Source organism: Lepisma saccharinum, chromosome 1 (genome assembly GCF_977018435.1).
Source record: "Lepisma saccharinum chromosome 1, izLepSacc3.1, whole genome shotgun sequence".
Classification (NCBI taxonomy): Eukaryota; Metazoa; Arthropoda; class Insecta; order Zygentoma; family Lepismatidae; genus Lepisma; species Lepisma saccharinum.
In genome coordinates, this window is record NC_139229.1 from 110834102 (window position 1) to 110857830 (window position 23729).

The 23729-nt window shown below is 34.8% G+C and overlaps 1 protein-coding gene across 2 annotated transcripts in view; it reads right to left on the reverse strand.

The window, feature by feature from the left end:
* Nucleotides 1-1503: 1503 nt before the first annotated feature.
* LOC145999213 (FHIP family protein GJ17503-like) overlaps nucleotides 1504-23729 on the reverse strand; it is a 54127-nt gene continuing 31901 nt past the window's right edge. For both annotated transcript variants that reach the window (XM_083136154.1, XM_083136149.1), the window contains 3 exons: nucleotides 22275-22464; nucleotides 18509-18632; nucleotides 1504-12869 (listed from right to left, as the gene is read on the reverse strand). In XM_083136154.1, coding sequence (XP_082992280.1) covers nucleotides 12704-12869; nucleotides 18509-18632; nucleotides 22275-22464 — 480 coding nt within the window. In that variant the 3' untranslated portion in view covers nucleotides 1504-12703. The remainder of the gene's footprint in view (nucleotides 12870-18508; nucleotides 18633-22274; nucleotides 22465-23729) is intronic.

Consider the following 23729-nt stretch of genomic DNA (forward strand, 5'->3'; position numbering starts at 1 on the left):
CACGTCAAAATTTAGTTCTTAATTCTTTTCAATAAGCTCTGTATAAAAATATATAATGCACAATAATATTTTACAATATAAAATAAAGTGCTACCCTGTGCTTTGCCCCATGCCATGAAGGCATATAGGGGGTGTGGAGTTAGGACCCCCACAATATATATTATCCATCTTACTGGTGTGCCAAGGATTTTCAAAAGGGGGTTGTGTATACTTTTTTAGTCAGCTGTCATTTTTCTTTTTAGGAATAATGGGCTGAAAGGGGATTATGACGCCCCACTAATCTCCCTTGGGCATGCCACTGATCTATATATTATATGTATATTTTAATATATAATAATCTATATTATATAATAATGATATGTGTTATTGAGAAAATGAATAACTGTGATGCAAAATATAAATCACCTAATAGCATGAGTTGTGCAAAGATTCCAAGCTTTCGAGAGCTAACGTCACTCTCATCTTTAGGGTAGAAGTGCAGTCCTGAGCATCAACCCGGTGTATATGCGTTCGTTGGGGGGCATCCTGGTGAAGATGATGGACCAATCGGGTGCCATGCCTGCTGCGTCCGTGCTTCTGGTAAACTATCGCTAGCCAGGCTGGGTCAAGTTCAAGTCCCGTGTCGCGATTAAGATTCTCTTTTGTTCATGAATGGCTATTGCTTCCTTGATGATGAGGTCCCAGTAGTTTGAAGTTTTGGCTACGATTTCTGTGTTGCTGAAATCTGGTCTATGGCCCTTGTTGATTGAAGTTCAGCTAGTCCCGGACTTTTCCGGATGGAAATTCTTGATGTAACTTTGGTGTTCTTTACAGCACTGTTCTATTGTTCTGCAAGTCTGCCCAATGTATGCTTTACCACATTTGCAGATAATATAGTAAACTCTCGGTGTTTAGAGTCCTAAATTGTCCTTGGGGTTGCATAGTAGGCTTCTGACCTTCGGGGCTGGTTTGTAAATGTTTCTTATGTTTCTTGTGAATTCGGCTTTTAATTCCAGAGATATTTCCGATGTAAGGAAGGATGGCTATTATCTGGTCAGCTTTGTCCGGTTTCCTTGGCATGTCCGCGTCCCTGATGTGCTGGTTTTCTTAAACAGTATTCGCTTTATGTTTTGTTGGTGTTGTCCAAGGGGTTGCATAGTAGGCTGTCCAAGAAGACTAGCGCATCAGGGGCACACGGACATGTCAGGGAAACCGGACAAAGCTGATCAGAAGATAACCTTACACCAGAAATGGGTTTCATAAAAATAAGATCCACCGAGATTGCCAAAATCCAGGTGGTCAAGTGTTGAATACACCTTCCTTATTAAATATGGAACCACACTTTTTTATATATATAATTATGCATTACTAATAAGAATATTGGTTTTATTTTGAACTTTAATCTAAACAAACTCTTTCTATATCTTGATTCTTCTAACAAGACCTGCAAGGGTGAGGCTCAGGACTTATAATGTGAATTTATAAAATTAAAAACTGAACATTTCTTTTAAAAATGAAGTCATTTATTATTATAAAACCTAATTTTACAGTCTGCCACTTAACAACTTATTGTAAAGCAAATTGACTTGTATAGTAATTAAACCAAATCATCATCTTTCCATGGGACTTTCTTGAAAAATACTGGAATATGGTATTGGTTATTTCCAAACCACCCCAGAAACTTGGGTAAAAGAGCACAAAAAGCATTCCCACACCAGAAATGGGCATAGACATGTTAATTTCGTACTGAAATACACAATTTTTGCATCACTGTTTCCTGAATATAAAATTATTTTGTAAATGCAAGGGTGTCCAATGTATTATACACACATTGTTTCATTTCAAGAAGTGTCAATTTGTATCTTCCTCTAGTCTACACATTTCACAATTGTATTGTGGTTGTACACTGCTGTTCACATAAGGAAATTGTGAATCAACAAGTGATGATTTTCTACTTGGAGGACATTTGGAGAGCTAAAGCCTGATAGCCTCCTCTAAAATATGCAACTGTTATTTGCCATTGCATCTTGGCTCAGCACATTTTTACTATAGTTTATGTATTCTTTTTGTGGATTACCGTGTGGGTAAGTGGTTAGAGCATATCTCGTGTGAGAACAGTCCCAGGTTCAATTCCAGATGAGGGTTCCAAAATTTCAGCTTCATGAAGGCAACTGAGGAGTTACTTGAAAAGAAGTAGCATATTGGTCTACAAAGTCGGATGGCATCACCAGATGAAAAGCTACTTCGGTCCTTCAAAGGGTTTTTATGCTAGTTAAACATTTTCTATTATGGATCCATCGATATGTATTCATCGGGACTAGACCTACAGTTTAAAGTGGGATCCAAACCACAATATGCCTCCCAGGTGTCAAACCTGGGACCCTTTCATTACAAGATGACAGTTTCATCGGCAGATATAGGCATATCGGTTTATTGGTAAATAGTGCACAATTCTTGCAATTTTGTTACAATTTTTATGGATATAAACAAATATATATATATATATCCATGACCTACATTTGCGCAAATGTCTAAATATGCAGTTTCTTTTGCATTGTAATCATCAAATGTAGCATATATTTATTGAGGTCAATAAGCCATTGATGTTCTTCAAGGATCATGTGGAATTTTATACCGGAATGGTAGAATAACTTATCGGGTATCAGTACTTTTATCAGCCAATCCCTAGTAGGTATTAAACATGTGAAATGTTAACAACAAGGTTAGTGCACACTCGCATGATTTGAACACATGAGTAAAAATGCATATGGGATAATCTGCTAAAATAGCCAAGTAGGAACCAGTTGTTTATGGATAACTGCACCACAAGATGTTCATTTAATCTTTCAACAAAGTGAACCAAGAAACTTTGTTCACCAATAGGGAAATAAAATTATACTTTTCAAATTGTTGTAAATTCAGATAACGGCAAGTAAAAGGTGGAGAGGATGCAAAAATTGTGTATGTATGGGTTTCAAAGGAATTAACTAACCAAAATACTGACAGGAAAAGCAAACCATACATGATCAAACATGTACCTGTGCAATCTATCAGCACACTAATTCTTTTATATCACTGTTAATAAAAATAAATATGAAAGTTAAGAAATCACAACACATGAAACAAAGAAAAACACTCCTTTACAATTTTTCTTCAAACAATTATGACCTGCATCCTTTTAGTCTCCGATATACATATAATAAATAATTCCATACAATTTACTGAACACCGACAACTTCACTGGAGCAATACTAGTGTTATATTATAGTTTACATACAGATGTATTTTTTTCTGTCGATTTCAAATTTTGTTTCATTCTTATTTGGCTGCTAAAAAAATGTTCAGAAGAAAAAAAACAAAAGAAAAAAAAAAAACAATACCATATTTACTCAAAAACTGTGTATGTTCCATATAAAAATTTATAGCACAAACTGTTGCATGTAGAACTATCATACTTAGCAGGACCGTGATATTTTTTTTTCCCCTGAATAGAAGTTACAAAAAAATGCATGACTATTTCACAGATTTTTCCTAATGAAAATTATTCAGCAATGGAGATTTTCATTTTGCATTTTATATTAAATACAAATCAAGTGTGTGTATTCAAGTATGCAGACAGAACTAAATGTGAACCACTGAAATGTGCCCCACGAGCAATCAAACCAGAGGTTGCAGTATTAACCACTATGCTAGAAAAAGGTTTTCATAATCTATACTGTAGACCTTAATTGTGATGCCACTACATAGCCAATGTTCTGAATGTTGTTCCCAAATAAACTTTCACAATCCAAGTGACGGCACTGAAAATCTATCACAAACAGGTAACTTATTACAATGACAGCAGTAAGAAAAAGGTTATTTGTATCATACACCAATACAAAGATTATATTCTGGGCAATACACAGATAATCAACTCATCCCTCACCGATGAAAGGTTAATGAAAAAAAAAAACATGGCTTACAAAAATTGGGCACAAAAATCCATTTGTAATTTAAAGGATACTCTCAAGCTGCCTTTATTTTTTAAAAATGACTTTTGCATTTCTACAAATCCATTGGCATGTCAAAAGCATGTGAACAACTTTATTTCTTTTGCTAAAATCTACAAAGAAAGTACCATAAGATAAAAGAATGGAAAGTTGAGTAACAAATTGCTGATGTTGCTTGAAATATCTGATCATCTTATTAAATCCTCTTCTGAATGAATGAGTACAAAGACACTTGTACGTATTCTTCAGAATCTAATCTTTACTTTGGTGTAAGCTACACATCCCTATTGTTTCCTAACTGCTGTCATTTTAATAGATGTCACTGAACACGAATATTCTCAATGTGTGTTTAACAATTAGTTATTATAAAAATTACAAAGCAGTTTACGCCAAATAAAAATATTAATAGTTTCCTCTTATCAAAACTAATTTAAAGCTTAAGGGTTTGAATAAATATGGTTGTCGTACTTTACAATATTGGAACAAATTTCTGCACACCTGTTTCGCATTTCTGCAAGAGAATCCAAAGAAATCGCAATCGGTTTTTCAATACACGGTATCTCAACAAACATGCTACATCTCATATGCTACACCATTACGGTGCAACATACATGTGTTTTCTTTTTAATGTGTTTTCAAAGTCGCACAAAGCTAGTTAAAAAGTAACGACGCAAGACATAAAGTTGCTCCTTTTAAATATTAACATGAAAACATTTTTAGGAACTGTAAGAGAAGTGAATGAAACTAACTACACAGACATTACTAAAACACAAATATGTCTAACAGTGAATTGGACGACTGCTAAAAAATAAGATGACCTAGTCCAAAAAAAATAGACAAGACATTTTACTACTACACGCATCAACCTCATTTGGTACACACAGGTAACAACCGTAGGAAAGTAATTGTCCAAACAAAACAACACATTAAATTGCACAACAAACAACATGCTAATCAAATAACGACAAGTAATTTCAGTTTTAGAGAAACAACGTGAAAACAAACATTAAATTACAAATTAATACACAAACTAAATTTCTGACCTAAATTATGTACTTTTTACAATATAATAAATTTACTTTTTGACAAAGTATAGTTATAGAGCATACAAGCAGGCATCTACGATATCACTGGTATGTTTTCATCATTTAAAAAATCTAATTCAAACACTACAAATGGAAGGAACCTCGACTCCTTTTTGAGAAAGAATATTTCATTTTCAACTTTTCATATTTACAATGGTACAAGTTGTACTATTTGAGCTGAATTGATTGAGCAGTGTAATGCTCGATTTGGCAAATAACTAACAATATATATATATAATACGTATTAACAATATGCTATTACTTTACAGTGGTTTTGCCATAAAACAAATTACAATATTTTTATTTTAAGATACACCTTTATTTGACAGCTCCCTGAATTCAACTGTATCACAATCATCAACTATGTACAGCAAGAATGCTTTGCATGAAATATTTAGATCCACTTTCGGATAATATCTATAATACAATAACCTCTACTTATGCTCTCTGAGATCGGATCAACGCTTGGCATCACCAAACCCTTATCCATTACATGGACATACTCACAATTCCTTATAATTTATACACCACTATTAAAATACATTGTAGCTTGATTGGTCTACCATTTCCCTATGAACTACCATTAGCTTTCATACAATATAAAAATCCCGAATGATATACGAGGGTTGGCCATTTAATTCATGCATCTGTATTCAGCATTTCAATTGCAGAAACTACCATCAGAATCCAAGGTACAGTTCACAAAACTATTGCCCCCATTGATGAATTTGGGGGAATCCCTTCCAGAAACTACCCCCCCCCCCCAAAAAAAAAAATTCAATAGCCTGGCAGAGCATTCATACAATAGGTAAGAAATTTGGCAACCATGTTGACTTTCACTTTCTTTCATTCACTTTAATATCATGTAGAACATACTTTTTATGACTTTTCTGTAGTTGCATATCAGAGGTAAGGGACATTGTGAAAATATTAATATTATAGTTTGATGCCTGTGATATTTTTCCCCTGTGAAATTTGATATCCCCCACCCCCTGAGGAAAGTGGCTGGATTCGACACTGGTTGGCCCAAAAATGATACTGAATAGAATTAGTGGTTAACCAGTTGCAAAAGGGGAGGGGAAAAAATGAATTTACTTTGTGTTTCAATGCACACAGCCACATACACAATCTGACAAATGACATTCATATATATATTGTGTAGCAAACATACTCAAGATTACTCGATCAATATATGGTGATTTTCTGAACCACTCCATGAAGTAAATAATTGACAATTTTTCATTATATGCATTTGCTCAACACACAACTTTCCACATAACTTATTATGAAAGATCCGTTTTGACTACATATTTAAGAACATAAAAAAAATCTCTCTCGGTGGTTATAACCTCCGATGTAACACAAAAGTGCCCACTTTTTCTTGCATGTCAGGAAAAAAAAGGTTAGTGAACAGTTTTACTGATTAAGTGTTTTACGATTTGCTCTTAATTTTAAAAATCAGGGCTCGTTATTTTGTCATTTCCTCTTTAAAAAAAATATTTTCTGATTAAAATCTGCCCATGGCATGTTATTCTTGCATTTGTATCAAACACACACACATGACAGAAAGGAGAAGCCAGGAAAAGGCCAATGATACTACAATGACAGCCTAACTATATTTGGAAACTTACGCTTTCCTCTTAAATAATACATGTATGATTGTGCATGACTCAACTGCAAGTAACTGTCGCCTCAACATCCTGTTAAAAAAAAAGGCTACACAAATGAAGTCTAACACATTTCAAATTCTAATGAAATCATATTTGCTTAATTGGAATTATAATAAGGTCGAAAGTATTATATATTATTTATATTTTGTAGGGATGGGTCGATATGAAATTTTGGCCAATACCGATAAAGTACCGATACAAAATTTACCGATACCGAATAACCGATATTCTACCGATCCGATATAAAATTAGAAATGGTCCTGGAAGAACCTGAAAGGTTCACTAACCTCTTTAATAAATGTGTGTTTCAAGGTGACTGCAGTGCAAGATAAATTGCATATTTAGACATTTACTTTTTTAGAAAGTAGGGCATGGATATTATTCATAAAAATTACAACAAAATGGCAGAATTTTGCACTAAATTATCAGATAGTAATCGATATATCGGACCGGTAAAATAATCGGTAATTTTACCGATATGCCTATATCGGCCGATACCGATAGAGTACCGATTAATCGGTCCCATCCCTAGTATTTTGGTACAAAATTACTCTTTTATTTCAAAATTAATCTAAACAATTTTACAAGAATGTGAATACAAGTGATTTTTAATACTGTATTAGGACATCAGCTGTTGTAATAACTGACAACACATTTCTTCCAAAACGAGTCTCCTTGGTCTATTATATCCCCCTCATAAGTAAAAAATGTGACTAATAATAGTGTTGTGAATTGTTGTAAAAAGTTTAGTTTCCCAAATTTGTAGCAGTGAGGACATTTGTTCTTACTGAAAATTTAAAATTTTGCATTTTTCCTAGAATTGTGCATTGTTTTGCATTACCGCAATTTAAAATCCACTATATAACTATATCATAATTCACCAGAATCTTATTGGCAAAGGGAAATTGTATGCCACTTTCGAATGGAACTCTGTTACAATTTGTCCAGATTTCTTGCACACTATCGAATTATCAAAAAGAATTCATTAGAATTTGTGAAATGTAACGAGACCAATGCAAGCAAGTCCATGGCTTCTATGTGCCCAGAGGACAATTTACAGTGCAACTAGCTGTTATGATATCATGAGATCATTGTTTCCTGCTCTCAAATTCTTAATCCCATAATGAAACATGGAAGACACTTTCATCTTATATATGAGAAAAGTACAAATGACAAAAGGTAAGTTTTCTCGTACAGCTTATTTTAGATTTAGAAATTTCAGATACTATCAGGAAGTTTCACTAAACACTACAAAAATGTTTAAAATCCATAAACAATTTCTCTCAGACTGTTCGTAGCATACTGTTAGGATTATCTTGGCACCATGTTAGGGAATCTTTGCATCTTATGCATTTTCTTCCATACGCACTGAATTGTTGCATATGTTACAACATGAATATTACATTATGACAGTCTACAAGACTGTTACTGTACAATATCTTTTTGCTCAATCATATGATTTCACGTATTAAAAATATTTTTTTTACAAAAGATTTTATCAATGTTTTATACTTCATAGCAAACATACATATTCCAATACTGACAACCACTAATATTGATCAATGCATACACAATTTATATAGGCATGAAAGACACTTGCTGTGAAGGTAGAGAAACATGGTACAAATGCAGCAAAGCAACTGCTGGATGCGAAAGACCCATATGTTACAACAAAGAACTACGTCATACTACATGCAGCTCAAAAAATGACAATGTGTAACTGATCATTTAAGCATGGCAATGAGGCAAAAACTCATATTAAGTTACTTTAGTTGTTCAAAATGGGCAATGAAAAACACCCAAATGATTTTTTCTTTTTTAAAAAAAATGGTAGAAGTGCTCTGAGAATATACAGTGGCATACAATTTTTTGTGACTAAAGAAATTACAATGCAAGAAACGTAAAATCTGTCGACTATTTTGATTGCTTTATTGGGACCAGGATAGGGGCTCCGATGTACTTTCTGCTTCATATATGTAACATGCAATAGAGTACACATTTTACGAGAGATCTTTTAAATTAACACACCAAATTAAATTTACATGAAATAACTGAAACACACGAGACATAATTTTCAATAATGGACTTCCTATGCTAATAAATAAAATCTGGTTATTCAGCTGCGCAAGGTAAACACTGTACTCTATCATGGATGATCTCAACATTATAAACCAAAAAGACCAAATTGCTTTTTTGTTAGAACATGCTTACAATTTTTAGAATTTCACACTTCCTTCTCAAGTATTAGGAATGAATGAATTAATTAAAGGCTCAATGTGGAAAAAAGGAAAGAACTAATTGACTCAGTCTCTCAATGATTAGAGGTATTAGTTTTATTGCGAAACAATATAGTCTAAAGGAAACACGAGATGCCAATAGACTTTTATTAATAACTGGATTAATATCTGCGAATTTGTTGTTTCACTGCTAGGCCTGAGGCCAGTGTGGATGGTGGGCACCGAAATTAATAGATGTAAGTTGCATAGAAAAATTAGAAATTTACTTCTACTTATCTATTAAAAATAATATGATGCAAGATATACTGCAAATTATATCAAATGTTTGCAAAGGACCCAAATGTTAACTTAGTATAATTCATACTTACAATATAACAGATGTCTCATTTTTTCCAAATATCAGTATTTCAATTGTGTGATTTTCAACATTTGACCAGAAAAGTATTTATTAATGCATCAAAACGCTACATAAAATAGGTTTCAGTTCTTGTAGGTTACAAAACATAATTACTTCTTCTATGAATATTCTTTTTGCGTTAAAAATATGTTCGGTTGGAGAAACAAAAAATTAGTGAAAACTGAGAAAAGCAGATTCCTCAGAGAGGTATGCTTAACACATGTAGTGCTGTTATTCATCATAATTTTAGAAAATTTTGTACTCTTAAAACTAAGAAAAAACTATATTGTTAACTGAAATTGTGTCACTTTCATATTAGTTGATAACTTTCCTTAGTTATATACATTATTTACTGTGAATGATTGTATCCTGTGTATAATCCTATGAATATCCTTTGAGATATAATAGATAATTTAATGACCATTCCATCTGCTAAAAATATGCAATAGGTAAGCATCCGATATTACTGGAGAACCCAAGATAAAAAAGAAGTAATAAATATTATTTTAAGATAAAGGAAATATAAACATAGACATAGACATTACTTCAATTTGGCAAAAATCATATTTATATATAATCGATCTCATGTTTATAATTTAAATACTATGCTTAGGTAGAACACAATATAAAAATCTCTCATTCCATTACAAATATGCCTCACATTGCAGGTCTTCAGTCCAATGAAGAAATGACAAAGAGAAAATTATGAGAAACTGGATGGAAGAGATAACACAAATATGCATTCATTTATGCCTTACCTGAAATTCTAAAACAAGTTTTCCAACTTCAAACACACCATGTTAACAGTCACTGCAATAACATCATCATGATTAACTTGACTATACCTGAAACCACACTTAGGACATACAAAGTTCCAAAACTCAGCATACAATAAATAGTGTAGAATTCAGGTACGGTCAGGTTTAATCATTTAGTTCCACATAGTCATCAACTGAATGCATCGTTAATGTGAAAAATTTGGGAAAATTTGATGCTCGATCAAGTATTGTCTTGGTATTCTGTGCCAAGTACAAAGCCAAATTCTGGATCCAAATTCCATAAGTTAGATCTATAATTTGCTCATGATGGATGTGGTAAACACAGTTTGTGTATTACGTATGTCAAGTTTCGTGTTTCTGCATGGCAGAATTGGATAGTTGTTTTCTTTTCATATTAATTTTGAAGGCTCTCTGCCTTCATTCACTAAGGGTACAGCGTGGAGATCTCCGCTTCAGTGATTGAAGGTAGTGAGCCTTCGAAATTAATCAGAAAAAAACTATCCAATTCTGCAATGCAGAAACATGAAACTTCACATACATAATATCATTTGCTAATTCTAGAAATTTTAAAACATCAAGTTGCTTGTATTTTCCTATACATATGGGAGAACTAGTAATTAAGTCAATTATTTCAAACTGAATCGGCTATTATATGGCATGGCCTTTCTGCCACTCAGAACTAAGTCATGTGGACACTGTTGCCGATGTACTTGCATCATCTACTTCATGCTGAAGCAATCAACAAAGCTCCAGTGTGCCAGTAGGTTGGAGTCATAGCATGCTGAGGTCATAGACCTTATCAATAGGGTTGGGGCAAATTTTGGAATAAGTGGTGTTTGGTCCAGTCATCTGACGTGGTTGGAAGGCAACATAGTTATGCTTCCTACCTTACAGAATAGCTAACCAGCACATAGAGGATTAATATTAGCTCACTGAAAACTTTTCTACAAGGTACTATTAACCTTTAGCACTGCATGAAAAGTAATACCCCATTCATATGTTACGTTTCAAATAACACTGCACACTTTTTCTTGGGGGAAAAAAATGGCATTTTCAAAATGCATTTCTTAACCTGTAAGGATGCATGCATGGGTAAAAATTACCCAGCCAATTTTGAAATATACTTCTGGATCACTTCTGATGAGTGTCTGAGGCCTATCTTTCCAGTGAACCCTTCCAAATGTCGGGACCTTGAATTGCCTGTTAATTAGTTCGTTATTTCTGCTCGAATAACTGTAGGAAGACATCCTGGGTAAATTTCACCCAACACACACTCGATCGATTTTGTGTTTAAAGTCCACTTTGTGCACAGTAAGGCTAATCGGAACTGGACCTAAAGTTTAAAGTGGGAACCGAACCACTATGAGCCTTCACCGGGTATCGAACCAGGGACCCCTTGATTACAAGGCAACGACGTTACCATTACTCCATCGGGGAAGTCCCCAACGCACACTCATGTGTTTCAGTTTGGTATTTCGACATGTTCTTGTGTTCTCGTTGTTATCAATTTTGTGATTCAATGAAAATGTTCAAAATTAATAAAATTAGAGTAATCATTGAAGGTATTGCTATAAAACAATTAAAATTCATACTTAAGAAGTAATTTTTCTTCTGGGTATTTTTTACCCAGCGAACACTAGTTATGGCAAAGAGCAGTGGTAGTTGTGCCAGGGAACAACAAAGCAGGATGCACTACCATCTGCCTCCTAGACACTGCATCCTCAGTTAATGAAGGCAGTGGGCCTTCGAAATTAATTGGGAAAACATTCATCAAACTCAGAATGTGGAAACCCCAAACTTCACGTATGAAATAATATATTGTTTTGTCATTCCAGTATGTTGTACCTTAGTTTTTGAGAAATGGCATATTAACTGTGGTCATGCATGTTTAATTTGAAGCCAGCCATCCTCAAAAGGTTAATTCTGTGTGTGCCAGTAAGCTATTCTAACAATGAATAATTGAAATAATCATAATGAATACCATGTTATGCAATAGCAAGGATTCTTGAAAAGACTGTATATAACCACGATAAAAAAAAACTTGTTTAATTTTCGATAATGCAATTACTTCATGTCTCCTGTGTTTGCTTCTCAGTCAACTTTCACCATATTCCATTAGTTGATTAATGATGCAGACAGTGATGTCACACTGTTTCTATTTGTAAAACTGCATATTATCACCCTAATTTCAACACATAACATTCTTCTCCATTAATTACATAATACTATGTAAAGGGTAACGTAATATAGGCAAAAATAGTAATAGCTTTCAATAAACAGATTTTTCAAGCATATCGTTAAAATTCAACAAGTATAATTGCATCAAATTTTGCATTTTCTATTTACTATTATGCTTCTTCATATCCAACATGTATATCTAAAACTCTATGCATATTCTTTTGTCAGAGGGGAAAGAAACATGATTTGTAATACTACCTGCCCATCCAAGTGCCATCCGTCATCTAACAATGCACATAATTAATGCACAACTAATACCTTGTCTTATGCTTGCTCCTTGCTGCTACAATTTGGGTCACTGACTATGGTAGTTTTATAACTGCATTATGCTACTTAACCACCTCAATTTCATTGGCTACAACATGTTCCTGGGTGATTGCAGCCAACTCCTTCAGCCACTCATCTAAGAGGACAGCACCCATGGCAATGTTTCTCACTTCCACAGAAGTTCCAAGCAGATCTTCGTTTTTATCCCACGTCTGCTTGTTTATGTACCTGGAAAGAGAAAAGAAATGCACATTAAAATGTCTTGTTGATTGATTTGCTTTATTTTACTTCGCTTTTGTGCCACTTTTGGCTAATTTGTGAGATGGGGATGAGCGATGATATGATGAAATTGATGAATGGACAGTCACAAACATCCGTGCCTAGGCCGGGATCCCTGGAGTCATAGCACGATGTGCTAACCACTCTGCCATGTGGGCCTGAATTAAAATGTTTTGTATCAGCAGAGCCCATACTGATGTTGCTTTAGGCTAACCATGGCTGGATATACAGTTTCAAGCAAGATACAAACCACTGTGAAATGTGCTGCCACCTGAGATCAAACTCAGAACCCTTTGATTACTAGGTGACAGCATTACCACTACCCCATACTGATGTCTTGGCTATGGAAAGTATAACTTCAATTTTAACTGTTATTATTGGGACTGAGAAAATATTGATTGATTGATTTGCTTTATTTTCCTTCGCTTTTCTGCCACTTTCAGCTAATTGCGAGATGAGGATGAATGGCGATAAGATGAGATGGATGAATAAACAATCACAAACATATAGGGACCTATTTTTCCCTAGAAAACTTGCAACTGAACCAGATTATGAAGAATTTCTCCAGGGCAAAAGATTCTGGATGTAAACTATCCCCCCATTCAGATGTCCAGGAGGGGCACACAAAAAGCGACAGAATTAACAGGAACAGAAGAAGAAAAACTAAGAATTGGCACATGGAACGTAAGAACCCTTACACAAGCAGGAAAATTAGAAAACTTGAAGACAGAATTGAGAAGAAATAAAATAGACATAGTTGGAATATTGGAAATGAGATGGGAAGGAAGTGGAGAAGTTGTGAGTGACAAATTCAGAATGTTTCACTCGAGAGAAGACTCTCAAGGAATTCAAGGCATTGGCATTGTACTTATGCGACTTGTAAAAATACAGTAATATCAGCATGAGTTGGGGAAAAGAGATCAATGCTGGACATAATCACGAAGAGAAGAAGAAATCTGCCCCTGGGCAGAAAACAATGAATGAATGAATGAAATACATTAAAAATATCATTAACAGTGTTTGGAAGTAGCACACTACATGTAGTGGTGCAACTTTATCTACAAAATTTGTAGCTATAGTGACATGTATCCTACATGCAAGACAGCTGATGACAATGATGGAAGGTGCAGTTCATTTAATCCCCAGTCTTTTATCCTTTTAACCACTTTTTCTTGTTCTTTCCTTTAATGTAATTTGAATATCCTTGAGGAAGGATCTCGAACCGAAATGTTGGAATTAGCAAATAACTTGCAAACCACCTGTAAATTGAGACTTATGCTTTTTTTAATATTTGCAAGCTGTGATTAACTTTATTCATATTGGGGGTTAGGCGTAGAGCTGACAACTCTGCACTGTAAAAAAGTCATGTCAAGAATCAGCAATATAAGGCCATGGATGTTCCCAAGGTAAAATATTCCGGAGGTAAAATAGTCCCGTTCGGATCTCCGGGTGGGGACTACTTTGGGAAGTCCCTGGACTCAGGATAAGATCTACGTTAGGAATAAGGATATTAACGTAGGCACCTGGAATGTTCTGAGCCTTTACCGGCCTGGGGCATTTCAGTGTACAGTTAATGAGATAGTTAAGTATAAATTAGATGTAGTAGCTGTCCAGGAAGTTACGTGGCCAGGAGAAGGGAATTGTAAAACTAAAAATTATACTTTTTTCTATGGTGGTACTGAAAATCATAATTTTGGAACAGGCTTTTTCATAAATAATAGAATTATCTCGGCTCTTAAAAAAGTAGAATTTATTAATGATAGGATATCATATGCAGTTTTACAGGGTAGGTGGTGTAAAATTATTTTAATAAACATACATGCACCAACGGAAGATAAAGATGATAATACTAAAGATGATTTTTATACAGAGTTAGAACAGGTCTTTGATAAATTTTCTCAGTATAATATGAAAATTCTGTTAGGTGACTGTAATGCACAGATTGGCAAAGAAGAGACATTTAAACCCACGATTGGTAAAGAACGTCTTCATGAATTAAGTAATGATAATGGTATAAGATTGATTACTTTCGCAACCTCAAAGAATTTAATTGTGAAAAGTACCACTTTTAAACATAAAGATATCCATAAATATACCTGGTCTTCTCCAGATGGTAAAACTCATAATCAGATAGATCATATTCTCATTGATAAGAGAAGGCATACTAGTATAATTGACGTTCGTACACATAGAGGTGCTGACTGTGCCAGTGACCATTATTTAGTAATTGCTAAATTAAGAGAAAGACTCTCGGTGATAAATCATAAGCAACAAAATCTAAAAGTTCTAAAATTTGATACAGGAAAGTTGACTGATGAAAGAATTAAGAAAGATTACCAAATTAAACTGTCAAATAGATTTGATGGTTTGCAGGATTTAAATGATGATGAAAATATAAATGAAACAGACGTAAATAAGAATTGGGAGCACATACGTAATGCAATAGAAAAAGCAGCTAAAGAAAGTATAGGATACCATAAACCGAGAAAAAGTAAGCCATGGTTTGATAATGAATGTCATAATCTAATAGAAAGAAATCAGGCTAGACTTAGGTGGTTAAATAACTCTGATGATACAAATCTAAACAATTATAATAGAATAAAGCGAGAAGTTAACCGCACATTTAGAAGTAAAAAAAGAGATTACTTGAAAAGCAAAATTAACGAAATTGAAACAAACAGCAAAAATAAAAATATCAGAGATTTATATAAAGGTGTAAATGAGTTTAGAAAGGGGTGGCAACCTAAAGTAAACTTGATAAAAGATAAAGACGGTGATTTTCTAGCTGACCCAAGCGATATTCTAAATAGATGGTAGAACTACTTTAATGACCTTTTAAATGTTCATGTAGGAGATAAATCAGAAGTAAATGAAGTCCACACAGCAGAACCTTTAGTTCCAGAACCTAACTTGACTGAAGTTAAAGATGCTATTAAAAGGCTAAAGAATAACAAAGCACCTGGCATTGATTTAATACCAGCTGAGTTAATTAAATATGGTGGAAATTCATTAATATGTGAAATCCATAAATTAATTTGTTTAATATGGAATAAAGAAGAAATCCCTCAACAGTGGAAAGAATCCATAATTGTTACTGTGTTTAAAAAAGGTGATAAAATGAACTGCAATAATTACCGTGGAATTTCTCTACTCTCAACAACATATAAAATATTATCTAACATTCTTTTAACAAGACTAACCCCATATGCTAATGAAATTATAGGTGATTATCAATGTGGATTTAAATGCAACAGATCAACTACACATCAAATTTTTCACATCAGACAGACACTTGAAAAAAAGTGGGAATATAATCAAAATGTCCATTAGCTATTCATTGATTTCAAAAAAGCATATGATTCGGTCAAAAGAGATAAATTTTATAATATATTAGTAGAGTTTGGAATACCTAAGAAGCTTGTTAGTATGATAAAAATATGCACCAGTGAAACAGAAAGTAAAATTCGTGTGGCTATTAATATGTCTGACAAATTTACAATTCATGATGGGTTAAAACAAGGAGATGCATTATCTCCATTGCTCTTTAATTTTGTCTTAGAATATGCTGTTAGGAAGGTAAAAGGAACTAAAGAAGGACTAAAATTAAATGGTGTGACTCAGTTGTTAGCATATGCAGATGATGTAGACTTACTGGGGGATGATGTGAATACAATTAAGAATAATGCTAAAATATTTTTCAAAACTGCTAAAGAGATAGGTTTGGAAGTTAACAAAGAGAAAACTAAATATATGCTTACAGGCCGAAACCAAGTGTTAGGTAATAATCAAAATGTAATTATTGATAACAACTCGTTTGAACCAGTTTCCAAATTCAAATACTTAGGAGTAATATTAACAAATGAAAATTATATTAAAGAGGAAATAAAAAGCAGGCTTAATTCAGGAAATGCATGTTACTTCTCTCTTCATAAACTTTTGTCTTCTCGTTTAATATCTAAGAAACTAAAAGTTAAAATATACAAAACCGTAATTTTGCCTGTAGTATTATATGGGTGTGAAACTTGGTCCCTTACATTGAAAGAGGAACATAAATTGAGAGTATTTGAAAATAGGATCCTTAGGAAAATATTTGGACCTAAAAGGGATGAGGAGACAGGTGAGTGGAGAAGGTTACATAATTTAGAACTACATAATTTGTATTCATGTCCAGATATTATTAGAATAACGAAATCAAGAAGACTTAGGTGGGCAGGCCATGTGGCACGAATGGGAGAGGAAAGAGGAGTTTACAGGATTCTTGTTGGGAAACCTGATGGTAAGAGACCAATAGGAAGGCCAAGACGAAGATGGAGGGACAACGTTGAGATGGACCTAAGGGAAATCGGTAGGGATGGAAAAGAGTATATAGATCTTGCTCAAGATAGGGACAGATGGAAGGCCTGTGTTGCTGCAGCCATGAACCTTCGGGTTTAAGAAGGCTAGAGAGTTAGTTAGTTAGATTAACTTTTAAGTAATTATAACCTTTGTCAGAAAAGTTCCAGGACTGATGAAAAAATATCTTCAACTCATTAACAAATGATCCTTGGTCCTTTCCAAGTCGATCCTTCCACTATCTATACAGAGCTGCTACTGTTTCTGGAAATCTCAGAAGTAAGAGAAGAAGGCCTGTTCTGGGATGCTTCTCCGCTGACAACCTTCTGTTCTTTTCAGCGGCATTTTCACACAGGTAAACGTAAAGAAATCACACGGTGACAAATCAGGTGAATATGGAGGATGTGGAAGATCAGGGATATGATATTTGGTCAGATATTCCTGTACTAATACAGAAGTATGGGGCATTGCAATCGAGATTGCCTCGCACACATTTCAGTACCTGAACGTAAAACGTTGTGGTTCTTGTCTGTCCTTGAGGCAGAAATTCATGGTGCAATGCACCTCTTGCATCAACAAATGCGATCAACATTGTCTTTGTTTTTGATGGTTGCTGTTTCATGACCTCGCCATTCGGCACCTCCCGCTTCGTTTGAGGGTCATATTCATAGCACCAACTATCATCTTCGGCAATAATGTTGAACATGAATATGGAATCATTTCCGGCCTCTTCCAACAGTTCAACGGCAATTGTTCTTCTGGGGTTTCCTTCTGTTCCTCTGTCAGGGACGATTTTTGAATTAAGCCTGTTTCCATAATTCATCATGTAAAATTTGATGACACACATCCCTATTCAATATCAGTACATGTGATATCATGCGAACAGTAACACAACTATTCCACATTTTCAGTGGTATGTGCTGTTGAAGGCTGGCCTAATTGTGGATTGTTTTTCATTGAAACACTGCCCTCATGAAACCTCTGGTGCCATTCAAAACATCGGCCTCTTAATAATGCTTTGTCACCATAGGCTTGCTTTATCATATTCCATTTTCTATAGGTATTGCCTCTGGCTTAACACAGAACTTAATGTTAACTCTCTCGTCAAACTCCGCATCCAGCATGTCACCTGTGTAACTCCCACTAAATGAGCCAGTCAATCCTGTAACTTTTCTGACAAATTTTGTTATGTTAATACATATGTTTTGACTTCCATCATTTCTTATGGAGTATGAAAACACTATTAGAAAGCTTACCTATAACCAGTGCCATCTGGTGTGCTTTCCAACTTGCTCTCCTGAATGGTAACTGACGATGTCCGAGGCCTTCTACTAAACACAGACTGAAGTGTGGAAGTAAAGCTTCTTCTCTTTGGTTCATCTGTAATAATTAAAATTTAGTGTATTTACAGGGTGGCTACAAACAAGCAGAAATGAAATTCCCTGACTTTTCCATGTTCTCCAGGGCAAATTTTACATTTTCCCCCGACAATTACAAACTAAACTAAATCGATGTTTTTGCAAATGGAAATCAAAAACTCATACAGATCCAGGTATGGATTTGTTAAGTACCACTATTATATTCTATGAAATTGACTTAATTTCTCTTTTCTCTATGATTTGAATTCAAACTGCAGAATAGTGAATTTAGAAAATTATTACAGTTCACAAGCTAGGGAAGGATTACAGAATTTTATCATACGCAGTAAGTTTAAAATAAAATACTTGATTATTTTTCAAGTTATGACTAAATGAGATTAGAGTGAAGAGTGATTGATTAAGAAATACATTTTGTAATTTGTCATGTTGATATTTCCACTAAGGTTTGGAACCCTCTGCTTGCAAGAACCATGAGTGCGGACTCATTTTTTGATGCATAAAGCTACTTCTCTCTTCTCTGTAAAGCAAACAACTTAACTCTTGTATATAAGTGAAACAACTGAATTGTACAAAAGAAAGTGTCATATTTCCTTACATTATCAATGGGCTTTCTGCTTCAGTACAGTATATCCAAGTGAAGTACTGTGAAACTGACAACATGCAGTTATACCATTACTGCTGACAAAAAGGGTATCTAGGTATTAGAAATTAAACGCAAGCAATTTATAGAATTGCATTGTGGGTAACTGATTTAGCTCACCAAATATTAAAACAGGAACACTCTGTTAACAACAGGTTCTGAAAGTTCATATACGAGGGGCATCCTGAAAAAAGCTCCAATGGTGCTAGTACTCAGCACTAGTGGCCGGAGATCGACACACACATGCGGGCAGGAAGAAGTGGCATGGTAGTCAGACGCCCTAACGACTGAGCTCCATTATTTCTCCATATTTCTCAATATTCTCGCTCGATAAATGTTGATGGTGCACACTTAGCTTGGTAATTCAAAACACAACAAATATTGAAGATGTGGCTCAAGTGTGACGGTAGATACGCATTCAATCTCCTGTTAGACATATCGTCATACAAGAACCAGAGGAATTAACTAAAAAGTACAGTTTTGGGTTATGTTTAAGATATAATTCTTCTCTGAAGAGTTCTATTTGGAGTGAAATCGACATATCTCCATTTCTAATTCTTAGCAGTAAGGTGGAATCACGTATCTCCAATTTACCGACTCCTTTTAAGGGTGAGACATGTTTGTAAGAAGTAGGGATGGGACAGATTATTCGTTACTCTATAGGTATCAGCTCTTATGGTATATCGGTAAAATTACCAATTATTTTACCAGTCTAATAAATCTACAAATATTTTAAAATTTAATGCAATATTGTGCCATTTTGTTATAATTTTTATGGGTATAAATAAAATATCTATCTCATACTTTTTTAAAGTAAATGTCTTAATATACAGCTTCTTTGCCATTGAAAAAGTTTGGTTTACGAGGGCCACTATTTATATTTTGAGCCTTGGCAACACTGATTGAAGTTAGGCGCGATTTGACATTTGCACGGAATCGTCTGGCATTATTAACCATAACGTACTTCAAATGTTATGTCAATAGCTTGATTTGTGTTGTTTATGTTGCCTTAGAGATTGCGCGACAACAATAAAATGGAATTAACTCGTGAACATTTTCGTGCGATGATTTTTTACGATTTTCGATGTGGATTATCAAGACAAGAGTCCATCGATCAACTTACTTCCACATTTGGCGATGAAGCCCCATCCTTTGCCACTGTGAAACGCTGGTATAACGAATTTAATCGTGGCCGCCATTCGCTCACCGACGAGATTCGCGAAGGTCGTCCAAAATCAGTTGTTGTTCAAGAAAACATTGATGCTGTGCAAAACCTAATACTGCAAGATCGTCATGTGACATACTGTGAGATTGAGGCAACCATAGGCATAGTTCCACCAGCATATATAAAATATTACATTATCATTTAGCTGTGAGAAAGGTATGTTCTCGTTGGATCCCACACAATTTGACAATAACTCAAAAAGACACTCGTGTCACTTGGTGCAAACAAATGCTCAATAAATACAATCGTGGTGCTTCAAAAGACGTATATAAGATTGTAACAGGTGACGAATCATGGATATATGCATATGAGCCGGAACGTAAACAGCAGTCGACTGTATGGGTGTTTCAAGATGAACCCAATCCAACAAAAGTTGTTCGCGCTCGAAGCACATCGAAACAAATGGTCGCCTGTTTTTTCGGGAAAACTGGTCATGTGGCAACTGTGCCTTTAGAGGAACGTAGAACGGTCAACTCTGAATGGTACACAACAATTTGTTTGCCAGAGGTCTTCGGTCAAATACGGAAAACAAACAAACGCCATCGGATCATTCTTCATCAAGACAATGCCAGCTGTCACACATCTCGTCTAACAACAGACTTTATGAACAGTCAAAAAATCGAATTGATGGGTCATCCGCCGTACAGTCCTGATTTGGCACCCAATGACTTCTTCTTGTTCCCGAATGTCAAGAATAAATTGCGTGGACAACGATTTTCGTCGGCGGAAGACGCTGTTGATGCGTTCAAAAACCATATTATGGAGGTGTCTCAAGAAGATTGGAAAAACTGCTTTGACAAATGGTTCGAACGAATGCAAAAGTGTATTAACCATAAAGGAGAATACTTCGAAAAACAATAAAGCAGTTTTCAATGCCAAATTCCTGTTTTTTCATTGTTAGGCTCAAAATATAAATAGTGACCCTCGTATCTGGTAACGTACATTTATTAAGGAGGTCAGTGAACCATTTGGAATTTTATATCGGATTGGTAGGATATTGGTATCGGTAAATATAATATCGGTATCGGTCAAAAATTTCATATTGGCCCATATCTACTAAGAATACATTATTCCCTCTCTCCTGTAAATTTGATAATTGAAATTGGAGTTATGTCTCTCTGTTTCTCACATGATGATATATATAAACAGTACATTTTACAGATTAGAGTTGTGATGTTTGACATACTTCTCACTTGTATCATCACACCCAATGGGGATGAAAGATGTAAACAGTAAGTACAAGTACAATAAATACAAAGAGACTAGTACTCACGTCTTCCACTAAACTGTCATTTGTAGTTCTATTAATTTCAGTGGCCACTGCCACCATCCTCGTTAGAACTTGTTGCACTGTTGCTTGGCATGCTTCTATTGTTTTTAGTTCTTCAGCTCTTAGAATCATGCCAAGCAACAGTGCAACAAGTTCCAACGAAGATGGTGGCAGTGGCCACTGAAATTAATAGAACTACGAAAAAAAAACAGTTTTGTGGAAGAAGTGAGTACCAGTCTCTCTGTATGTATCTACTACCACCATCTCTCATTTCCCAAATATGAATACAACATATTCCAATCAATTGAGATTTGCAAATGTGCTATTTATACTGCTTTTAGCAACAGGTTTCCATGTGGATATTGGTAGTGGGGACAAAAACTTAATTTGACAAATTATAAGTTTAACAAATAATGTAAGTAATTGCTTATCCTTATTATATAAATATGTTAGAAAATACACTAACAATCATGATGCTACAATATAACAACTTCTTCACTTCACTTACGTCTTGAAAATGCATCCGGAGTTGAACTTCGCCTATTATTTACAGATGGGGCATCAGCTGGATATCTCCTTACATTAGCTACCCTTTCTTCTCGACCAATCAAAAAACTTTGGGCTCTAAGCACCAGATCTTCTACACTTTTCTGCCTTACTAAATACGAATCAATCTTTTGTTTGAGTGATGCTAAAACCTAGAATGAGAGAGATAAAAGGAAGTTAAATTTCAGGGCTAATTAGTGCATACATATTGTATTCACCTTAAGACACTGAAAATTCTTTATGTTAATTTCGATTTTCCAGAATGAATGTAGTTTAAGCAACTTACTTAGGTAATTATACGATGTACGTTTTTAGAAGGAACATTCAGCCAATACACATCCAGTGCTATTGCGTTGTTGTCAAACTAACTGCTAGAGGTAGGAAAAGAGAGAATTAACTGTGTCCAATATGCAACTGTTCTTTTTTATAATGCATACACAGTATATATGAGTACAGTGAAATAATACAGTGAATATTTCTACACAGGATTATAATATCATATCACTGCAGCACGTAAGAACTCAAAATGACTCAAGACTCGCAATGCTGGAGAAAGCCCATGACAAAGAAGGTCATTGTGTATATTGAGACAAATTTAACCAACACCCACTGTTTTCCCAAGACACAACAACTCATCTGTCAACACGGAGGCAACAAAAAACCAGATGGAAGGAAAATGAAAGGGTCATTGTGTGTGTGTTGAGATGTGTTGTTTCCAAGTGTCTCTTCGAGAAATGATAATTCCGGCTGTAGGCGATGGAAATTTATGGGACTTGGACAGTCAGGTTCAAAATGTCTTGCCCCATCTTGTGATGAACTTTAAAGTGGTGAGTTTTATGAAAACTACAGGACACAGTGTTTAAATCGCGCAGTTTCCTAACTGTACAACGTTGCACTCCTGCCATTGGCTGGTCGCCAAGGACACATACTGTGTGACCCCACCCGATATAGCTTCTAAAACTGTACACCGTATAATACTCAAACAATTACATAATCTTCATATGTCCCATAAATAAAAACAATATCAATTTTATATTCAACATAAATAATTAAATTTGAATCACTCTCATCTTTAAATCAACTGCCCTTTATACAAAACATCCATAACAAATTATTACAAGAATCCCCTTTCCAATCTCAGCTGCAGCACATAATAATTCTTTACATATAAAATTTTAAAAAAATATTAAAATGATATTATTCCTAGACTGAGGACCAATTGGAACTAAAAATTCTTCAAATATGTAAGAAAAAGTATGACATTTGGGTAAGACCATTACGTCTTGCCCATCACCTCATGTGGTAGGACTATGAGACCCCCTTACAAAATGACTGACCACATGTCACCCACTGGAAAAACTGGTTGGCAGGCCCTAGCCCTCACAGGATTGTGGCACCATGGAGTTTGGCTTAGTTT